The following is a 10,474-nucleotide window of genomic DNA, read 5'->3' as shown; positions in this document are numbered from 1 at the left end:
CTGTGAGATGCTGATGGTGGTTCCTGCCCTGGCAGCTGTTCTGTGAAGGACCCTAGTCTGGTGGAAAGCGCTGGGAGCCTGCGGAGGAATGGTATTCCTCCCTGGACTTTGGGAGTTGATCGGAGAAGAGTTATGTCTAGGGAGGGAGCAAGCGCCCAGGGCAGTTATAAGCAGGGCAGTGTAGACACCGTTAAAATCCGTCTTTGGACCAGTATGTTCATTTCCACCTCTGCCACTTCCTCTCTCTGTAATAAAGTTATGGGTATCAGCAAATCTGAGCTTCAGTTTTCTCATGTGCCTTATAGGAATAATGTCTACTTTAAAAGATTGTTCAGAAAATATAATGAGATAAAATGTGTAGCTTTTAACCAAGTGCATGGCAAGTAATGAGTGCTCAGTAACTGTTAGATGTGGATTGTTCCAGAAGAGACTTCCAAGTCTAATCGAAGCACCCATGAAAGGTGAAGCAAAGTCATTCCTGGGGTTGCTCTTTAGAAACTGATTTTAATGCCACTCTAGCATTTGAAGGAGAACCAGACTCTGTATATAATATAATAATATGATATGTATGTAATATAATATACTTTGTATATTATATAATATAAACACTTTGGTTTGCTTGTTCAGATGTACTCAAGGAAGCACAAGGGAGCTGGGATGGAATTTACAGAGTGTCATGTGAACCAAATTTCTAGTCTTTTGACCCTTAAACCAGGCCTTTGTCTTAAACTTACTACATTTACACCTGTACTCTATCCCCAGAACCATGTTTTTCTTAACACACATGAAGTAAGAAACAGACATGTGGAGTTTTTAGAGGTCGAAAGCACATTGATCTATATATATTTTGAGTTTGAAGAAAGACCTACTGTGTTTTATCAGTGTAGGACACCATCTATTGTATGGACACTCCCATTTCATAGATACTGAAATGTGAAAAGTCCTTTTTTTTTTTTTTTAACATCTAACAGTCAAAATGTAATATTTGCAGCCATCTGTGTCCTGGGAAGCTCTGTGATACAATGTTTATATGAGTTATTCAGAACAGAGCGACTGTTCAAGCCCCTTACCTGCGGCAGATTAAGCCAGTGGACTCCTCTTGTGGCCTGCTGACCTGCAGGAGCATCTGAAACTTGTTAGAGATGCAGGGTCTGGGGGAACCTGGGTAGCTCAGTGGGTTAACTCTCCACCGTCAGCTTAGGTCATGGTCATAGGTTACTGGGATGGAGCCCTGCATCATATGCCCTGCTCAGTGGGGAGTCTCCTTCTCAGAAGTCCTACTCCGTGGGGGGTCTGCTTCTCCTTCTCTATCTGACCCTGCTTGTGTACCTTTCTCTTATCTCTCTTTCAAATGAATAAATCTTTTTTAAAAATCTTAAAAAAGAAAAAATGCCAGACCTGAGTGTGGGGCCTAGGTGTCTACATTTTAATAAGAACCTAGTTTCCTACATTAATTTATATGAGAAGCATTGATTTATTTTTATTTCTTTCTAAGGATTTCTTTATTTAATTGACACAGAGAGCTCTTAGAGGGGTGGGGAAGAAGGAGAGAGAGATTCTCAAGCAGACTCGCCTAGAATGCAGAACCAGACACAGAGCTCAATCCCAGGACCCTGAGATTATGACCTGAGTCAAAATCAAGAGGCATCCCAACCAGGCATCCCAAGAAGCACTGTTTGAAAGCACACTCTTGGAACTCCTTAAGATGGGTGGCCAGAGGGTAGAATAAGAGGCATCCAAGAAAGCTTAGAAGTCTGTGCTCTCTGTAGCATCCCTGTCTTCTCCTATCTCTAAATAACCATAGTTTCATAGTTAGAAAAGTCGTGAGTCCTATAGTCATGCCCAACCTGTATTGGCCATTTCTTGTTTGTTTGAATTCCCCAGGTGTGATCTACCAAGCCTTTTCTCAGAAAGAGGCCAAAGAGCTTGACGTTCAGGTACAGTACATGGCAGGAAGTCTGGGAGCAGCAGAGGTGATGACAAAGATGGCTCGATCCCCAGCACTGCTTTAGATGTCCTTCCCATGTCTTACTCCTCATCCGTCCAGTAGATGTGTTGGGCTCCATTGAGATCTGCTGTTCTGATAGCCTGTTTCCAGATGCTGGCCTCTTTCTACCTTCTTTGGTTAACTGGGATCTCTTGAAGGTGTGTCCTCTCCCACTGTGTAGGGGACACTGGCTATGCCCACCTGAAACCTGCCCTGGTGAGCACTGTCATTTGGCTTTGTCACTGTGCCCCCTTTGCTCTTGAAGAGGGCAGGTGATCACATTTCCTAAGTGGAATTTCTGTTACATCTGGATGCTGCCAACATGCTTTGTCAGTTTGGCAGAAGCTCCACTGGGGACTCCTAATCAAGATTTTGAAAGACTGATATACTTTTATTAGGTTTCTTCATGAAGAAGGCCACTTAGGTATTTTAAAAAAGTAAGTAATTGTCCTGTCACAGTAATAATACTGACGATAATGAATCTTTAGTTAGTATCTAAGGTGCAAAGTCGAAGCTGACTGCCCTCCTGACTTGAGCTGCCTTGAAGGTCCAGTGTATCACATCATCCCTTCACCGCCTGCTTCTCCATAAGGAAGAGTGTGATTATTGACACATTAGCTTCCCAGGGTTTACAGCCTGCTTAGTGCAGCAGGGGGTCAGGAAATCCCCAGCCAAGAGGCAGGACCTGCATAGGCAGTGCTGCCTAGGCTGTGGCCGACCTAGGATGCGGGCAGCTGAATGAGGAGTAGACCAGTGGAACTCCCCACATAGAGGCAGTGATGTTTGGAGTTCTCAAGAATTACACACAATCAAGGCAGTTTTTTTGCCCACATGTCCTAGGAGTCTGTGCTGAGTCACGGTCAAGTGCTGTTGTGCTCTTGGGAGAGAGTGAGCCCAGGAGGCTGAGAATCACTGCTACTTCCTTCCCCTAAGTGCTGTGGGAACAGACCTAGTGAGTAGCCATGACACATCCACGGGGTCAAACCAAAGTAAAGGGGATTGCCACATGGGCACCCTGTCAGATTCCTGCCCCCGCCAAGGCGTGGCCCACCCTGGGGCACCAGGTGGTACTGTTTTCCCAAGTGTTAGGATAATTACTTCAACGCCATAGCTTGCCTTCTGGTCATGACTGAATAAATATCATTGGCATACATTTCTCGAGCTTTCCGCCCTGCCAAGGATCAGAGAAGTCTTTTCTTCCTAATATAAAGAGTCTTGGGGATTTTTTTTTTAATCCGTTCAGAATAATCTCAGAGATGTATAGTAGGAAGTTGAATTTTGACGTGGCTGTTTTGTGCAGCGTCTGAATTCGTATTTGAGGGTGACTTTCACATCTGGACAGCTGCGGGGAGCTCACCTTCAGCAGATGAGAGGCTGTGTGGGGCTCAGTCGGGAGGCAGGTGGGTCAGGGAAGGCACCTCACCTGCAGTGTCTAGGAGGGCCTGGGGTCTGCGGCTGCCCCCACCAGAACAGTGGGCGCTCTGCTGCCCTGTCCCCATGCGGCTTCCGGGAGCCCAGCAGGCCGAGACCTTCGTGAGGGCCTTCCTGAAGCACAACACGCCACACATGAGCCAGCAAGCCCGGAGGACCAGCTGCAACGCAAGGCTGTGGTCCTGGAGTACGCCACTCGCCGGAAGCGCAAGGAGAAGAGAAAGAAATCCAAGGGCCTCTCTGCCAGGCAGAGGAGGGAGCTGCACCTCTTTGCCAATGCAGCAGAGGTATGCCAGGGATTTCCTGCCCTTCTCCCAAAGGCAGCTTCCTCCTCCTGGAGTGGGTGTGGTTTTGGGAGACCCAGTTCCCCTGAAGCTAAGGGCGCTTCTCCCACTGCCGCCACAAGGGGGCAGCCTCCCTTTACCAACTCAGGCTGGATTTGCACTTGGCTTTCACAGCAAGGCACAGCCAGGCTCTTGCTCTTTGACTGTCTGGCTCCTGTCCTAGCCTTAACTAATGAGCCCCCACCGGAAGTGAGTCTGTTACCCATGGCAACAGGCTGTTTGTCTTTCGGCTTTCCCAGAGAGAGGGGAACTGATGGATCTTAGTATATACTCTTTACTGCTTTTACTAGCACTAGACAGAATCATCCCCTGGGTTTATTGCCAAAGAACATGCTGCCTGCATGTTTCAGAGTTTCTGAAAAGGACGCATCACTCTGGGAGGACGTGCTCTTCCCTCCAGCTGACACTGCATCCCTCCTTGGTCACGCTTCTGCACATGCTCGTCATCGGCCGGTTTGTAGATCTCGCTCCAAGAGCTGCAGCCAAATAGCCTCCCACAGGCACGGTCAGTCACTGTGTCTGGGACCCCGTTTGCAAAGAGAGCTGCGCTGCAGGTGGAGGAAGGGGCCACTGCCTGCCCAGGTTTCCCTCGCTGGTATCTACACAGGTAGAACCCACTTCGAGTTTGAGCCTGAGGTTCTCCTTGCCTGACCAACAGTTTGCTGTCATAGGTTCCCCATGAGGCACCAGGACCCGTAATAATGACCCCAGAGGAAAGCCTCTGAGATCCTCTCACCTAGTCCATCCCCTGCGTCCCACCACTTGCTCACTCACCTTCCAGACACACCTGGTCCCTTATGTGGGGACGTGTATGGCAGCCTGCAGCTCCTGTCTGTTCCCCTCAGGGTTGGCTCCTGTAGCAGAAGATCTCAGGGAACAATGGTGAATCAAGACTTAAGTTTAGTTCATGAAAAGCCGTCCAGATGAGCACATCCTGCTCCCCGGGCTGGTGTGGGAGAGACTGGGGCAGTGCTGCCCTGGGAGCACCCGGCTGCTCCCATCTGTGCAGGGTGCCTTGTGGTGTGAGGGGTCTGCTGGAGTGCTGGCCATCTAGGCTACATGTAGCCAGCAGGAAGGATGGCGGAGAACCAGGAGGGTTCTAGCAGCGGAAACAGGTTCAGGAGGGGGACGCAGATGTCAGTCAGTCAGATTATCTGCTATGGAGGTAGGATCTGTACCCAGTTTCCCATGACCGAGCTTGGGGTCCTTGGCCTTAGGCTGTTTTATATGCCCTGTTGATGTCACAATCCCAAGCTCAGGTTACCTAATTCTTTACTTCTTTCTACCTTTGCCATAGATACAGTCTTTTTCTCCCTCTGCATGAACTCTGGAAGCAGTATATCCGGGACCTGTGTGGTGGTCTCAAGCCAGACACGTGAGTTGCATGCCTGCAGACCTGCCCTTTGGGGCAGAACCCAAGGCTTACGATGACTGTGAATGCAGCCTTCGGAGCCACCTGGCTGCAGAAGTTCATAGACCTGTGTGCCCCTTCAGAACTCTCGCTCATGGTGAACACAGGCCTTCTGCTTACCTTCTAGGCAGCTGCACATGATTCAGGCCACGCTGTTGAAGGCAGATCTTCACGGGGCTCTTGTTTCAGGTACCTCGCCTATGAGCCCACGGTCCCTCAAACACCCACAGCATCACTCAGTGGTAGCGTGGCTCTGTGCCACAGGGCTAGACACACTCTTGTCATGTGGACGTTTCCAGATCACCAGCGTTGAGGGTGGGAGAGACTAGCTACCTGAGCCAGTTCTGGCCACTTTTTGGATACATTCTAAATGATCTTTATGTGTGCCTTTCCACACAGGGACCTCTGCTACCCTCCCAGGAGGCACAGCAGCTGCTGCACATGTCCCCAGCCCTGAGTGGAGAATCTCTTTCATCCATTTCCCCACAGTTTTCAGTCTCAGCTATGGACTCCCAGCTCCCAGTGTCATGTCCAGGGCAGACCTTCTCCTGCGCATCGTCATTCATCCAACCGCCCTGCACACAGCTGGCCCCTGTCCAGCAGGCATCACGACCTGTCCATACCCAGAACTACTCCAGCCTGCTCACATCAGCCCCTGCCCTGGTGTTCCCAGCTCCGGTCATGGTACCAGTGTTTACCCTGGTTGTCCAGCCAAAACCTGGGCGGTAACACCTTTCTTCTTCCCCGATCCATTAGCACATTCCATCCGCACGTCCTAACTCCCAAATCCAAGCCACTGCCATCGCCCCTGGATTCTGGTAGAAGCTGCCTAGCCCTCCCCCTGCTGGCACACTGCTTCTCCCCAATCAGGCAGCCCGAGGGTAGGTTTAAGGCCAAAACTCAGGCCATGTTTGTCTTCTGCTTCCTTACTGAGGTTTAAAAGGCCCCTCTGGCTCCCTCTGGTTCTTTCGAGCACCAGGTCTAACCATATCGGCCTGCTTTCTTCTTCTCACACACTAGGCTTGGCCCCACCTTGAGCCTTTGCTGTTGTTCCTTCCCTCTGCCCAGAGTTCTGTGTGTCACAGACTGACTGCTTCTCAGTATTCAGGTCCCTACTCATATGTCACTTCCCCCAAGGGCCTGCCATCACTAACAGTGAACCTTCTCCCTGTGACCTTATGTATTTCTTCGTAACAGTTACCACAATCAGAAAATGCAGTCTTCTGATGTGGCACACATTCCCTCCTACCATTAGAACATCAGCTCCTTGAGAGCAGAACCGAGAACAGTCTTGTTCACTGTCATGCCCCGCACTGACCTCAGACGGTGCCAGGTACGTGGCAGATGCTTGGTGACTTGTCTGCAGGCTTCATGGGACATGGGTCAGGAGAGCCAAGGGGCCAGCTGCCTGTGGTGGCAGTTTGCCTCAGTCACTGCTTCACCGCCTGTAGCAAGATCCCATTCTGGCCAGAGTTTGGTGGGTCGTGGGAAGGATGTGATGCACTGCTGTTCCTTCAGATCCCATCGCTGAGACTTGGGCCCATCCCAGCGACCTGTGGATCTTGGTGGTGCTGGACACACATGTGACCTGTTGGCTCCAGAGTCCTTCCCAAGACCCATGTGGTTGCAGACCCTCCAAAGGACATCTTGTCAGAACAGCTGAGAGTCTACAGAGCCATAGTCAAGGGACAGGGACCCTGGACTCTCATCCAGCTTGGTCTCTGTCCAGCAGAGGAGCCCCCCACTCCCCACCGCCCCCACCTAGCTGGTTGTGGCTGCCCAGCACCCCCGAGGCTGAGGCCTTGAATGCGCTTTTCCTTTGCAGTCACAAAGTCCAAATGCCCGTCCTATGTGGGTGTTACAGGAATCCTCCTACAGGAAACAAAGCACGTTTTCAAAATCCTCCCCAAAGAAGACCGCCTGAAAGGTACGGAACTGTCTCAGGGTCTGTGTCCTGTTGCCTCCCTGGCTTCATCAGCCCTTTCCTCGTGGCTTCAGTGGGTCCATTTGCCCTCTCAGGTCAGCAAAGATTGCAGATCTCTGCTGACAGTGCACCTCCACCTGCCACCTGCCGAGAGCACCCCTGCCTGCCCTCATGGCTCTCCCCAGGGCATCTGGAGCCCAGCCAGCAGCTGCAGCCAGATGGGACTGGAGAGAGGGCTGCTGGGCTGTGCTTCCAGATACAGGCATCCGTTTCCATGACTGAGACCCTCCTCTGCCCCATCCTCCAAAGAATGGAGCTAAGCAGACCCTGAGGGGAGCTAGGTTAGTGCTTGTCGCTGGGGTTTCAGGATCTGGCCCTTTCCGGTAACCCTTTGGGTTCCAGGAAAGCAGGTGCAGCCTCCCCTGCTGGGTGTGCCAGAGCTCCTTGTTCTGGCAGATGAGCCTAAGCATCTGGACTGTCGACATTTCCACAGCCCTTACAAGCAGATCTGAGATTGCAAAACCACAGCGGGAGGTTTTTGTTCCTTCATTTTGGAGTTTGTTTTTTCTTGCTGCTTCCTTCTGTTTTCTTGTATGTTCTTGTCTCATTTTAGACCTCAGAAAGTGGTGTCTGGGTGCCTTCACAGCATAAAGCCGTGAGTCAGTCTGAAAACTATGCGGGGAGACTCGTTTCTCACACTTTTTCTGGGAGTTTGGCTTAGAGCCTTTGACAGTAAAAGTTAGTGTTGAGTTATATTTAAAATCTGAATACATCGGTCTTAGGGCAGAAAAACACCCTGTCATCCTGATGCTTCTGAGCTTTGTGGACTCTGCATTTCGTACTGGCTTATGTTCTAATACAGACATTTAAGGAAGGTCTTGTGCTTCCGCGTGAGTTTAACTGTCAGAATTTTTTTTTGCCTTGTCCTTTTTCTTCTTCTTCTTCTTCTTTTTTTTTTTTTCCCCCAGTTATCCCCAAGCTAAACTGTGTGTTTGCAGTGCAAATCGATGGCTTCATTTTCTACATTTATGGAAGCAAATTCCAGCTTCGGTCAAGTGAACGATCTGCCAAGAAATTCAAAGCGAAGCTGACCTGTGATCTCTCTGCTGCAGAGACGGCTGTTTGGGACCCCAAGGACCGGGGACACCTGCATGCCCACCTTTCAGCAGAGACATGGCTGGGCTGGTTCTGCTTCTAGATCACCCCAGCCCGTTAACACTGGAGTTAAGAACAGTTCATCATCCGGGAAGAAATGTGCCTTACTGAACAAAGTCAGGGAATGGAGGGGTGTCTGTTTCTAGATGATGACGGGTGTGCATTGCTCCCGTGAGAGAAAATCCTGGCAGGATCGGCACAGGTTGACCTGACTGGTGGCATTATTAGGTTTTTATTTCTCTTTTATCCTTTTCTTTGTTCCTGAGTGTTCTGTGATGAATCCATTGTTTGTGTAATAATAAAATACACGTGTCGACAGTAAGAGGATCCTGTGAAAGACCGAGCCCTGTGGCCCAGCCTGGCTGGAAGGGAGGTGGGCTGGAGGCTGTCCCTGGTAGGCAGCTCCAGTTCTTCCCTCAGGTGCCTGCTTCCTGAGGCCAGGGGCTTGGAGCATCTGACATGTTAGCTTAAGTCACGTCCCCTGTGGCACTCTTGAACCTAACTGCTGTTTCTGGAAAGCTGGAGAGTGAGCGGTAAAGTCGCAGAGGGCTTTTGGGCTCACTGGCTCTGGGAAGCAGTACAGGACCGGGGCCAGGTTGCAGGATGCCAGGTAAGCCAGTGCTTGCAGTGGTCGTTCAGTACAGGGAGCTCCGACCTGCAGTGCCTTCTCATCGCCGTGGCTCTTAGGCTCCAGAGTCCACCGAAGGGGATCAAGACCGCAGTTCTTCCCAAGCTCTCATGTCCTGGGAGAGTCCACAACAGGGTCTTCGCTGTGCGCTGCCGCCGGAAGCCTTGGCTTTTCAGTCTGACTCAGCCTGTGTGCCGTGTGCCTACCAGTCACTAGGTGAGGCGCTCGTAGGCAGGCTTGAGTGGGGACAGGGCATCGGCCGGCTTCCACTGTGTGGCTGTCAGGAAGCCACGTGGCTCAGAAGGACAGACAGGCCATTCCTTTGAGAAGTCAGTGTTTGCCGACCAACGAGGAGAGGGCAGAAACGTTGCTGGGAACAAACCAGCAGCAAAGCCATGAGCTTTTTCATTCACTGCACATGAAGCAGTGGTGCTGGACACTTGGCTTTGTCCATATGTCCCGCTGGGTCCCTGCACTGGAGGAGAAAGGCCATGGGAGGGGACTGTAAACTCCGACTCCAATGGGAGAGCAGGAAGCCCTCACTCAGTGCACCTGTATCCATCTGTGTGGGGTCCCTGGCTCGTCAGGATGGTCCAGGGTCGACTTGGATGCTCTCTCACTGCTGCCATCACTACCTGTGCTGCAGGTCTCAGGTCCCACCCCTGCTTGGGACAGGGCAACTGGCTTAGCCACTGGGCTGGTTTGCTATAAGGGACTCCGCCTCAGTGCTCATTTGCCCAGGGCCTCACCACCTCTTGGTGCTTGTGTGGAAGAACTGTCTCCCATGTACGATGAGGTGCCAAGGATGGACACTGTAGCAGGCTCACCCCCATGAGCAGTGAAAAACCAGCTAAACACACTCCAGGCCCCTGCCTGCAGGGTAGGAAGGAGCAGGGACACTCCTCCTGGTCTGAAAGCAGGGGACAAGGTGCAGTGTTCATGTGAGCCTGTTCCACAGGCTCATATGTAGGTGGGCACATACGTCCCCAAAGATGCCAGCATCAGGATAATGGGCAGGGAGAACTCTCCGTGGCTATGACATTTCTGTTTTGCCTGGAGAATGTCTTTACAAATAATTTGATCCACTAGTCACAGATGACTTCCAGTTGGGGCCGCTTCCTTTTATCCCCGATATCCTGGGAGTCAAGAAATAGCCCTGAGGTTCAGGTCACCCCACCGTGGAGTCTTGGGCCCCAGATGGATAGAGGAAGGGTTTGGTTGTGAAGGGTTGGTAAGAGGGCCCAGCCAGACATGGCATAGCCACAGATCTGGCCTGGAGGTTGGGACCCATTTGTCTCAAGTGGATCAGGTTCCAGCTCCTGAATAGAGCGCGCGCATACACACACACAAACACAAACACACACCACTCTGAGGGGCAGAAAGGTCAAGACCTAAGCTTGGTTTGGGAAAGGAGGTCTACCCCTCCTGGTTTCTGAGCTCCCACAGTCCATAGCCATATAGGCCACTGCTCCAGAACATTTTGTCATCTACAGAGAGTGGGATGACCAACCTGGGTGGGACCTGGCCTGCTTGGGGTGGCTTCTGTGAGGAAGTGCCCTGCCTGATCCTGAAGGAATATCTGGAGACGATCAGA

The 10,474-nt window shown here is 51.2% G+C and overlaps 1 protein-coding gene across 1 annotated transcript; it reads left to right on the top strand.

The window, feature by feature from the left end:
• The first annotated feature begins 3,375 nt into the window (after positions 1-3,375).
• LOC132004774 (ribonuclease P protein subunit p29-like) lies at positions 3,376-8,419 on the top strand. The gene is given in 7 exon segments (XM_059381270.1): positions 3,376-3,566; positions 3,569-3,689; positions 3,691-3,705; positions 5,060-5,137; positions 5,301-5,362; positions 6,999-7,100; positions 8,066-8,419. Coding segments are annotated over 7 exon segments (690 nt in total). The 5' UTR covers positions 3,376-3,484; the 3' UTR covers positions 8,296-8,419.
• Positions 8,420-10,474: the final 2,055 nt, after the last annotated feature.

The sequence above is a fragment of the Mustela nigripes genome, chromosome 17 (assembly GCF_022355385.1).
Source record: "Mustela nigripes isolate SB6536 chromosome 17, MUSNIG.SB6536, whole genome shotgun sequence".
In the NCBI taxonomy this organism is placed as follows: domain Eukaryota; kingdom Metazoa; phylum Chordata; class Mammalia; order Carnivora; family Mustelidae; genus Mustela; species Mustela nigripes.
The sequence above is the reverse complement of the archived record's forward strand: the minus strand, read 5'-3'. Positions and strand labels throughout refer to the sequence as shown.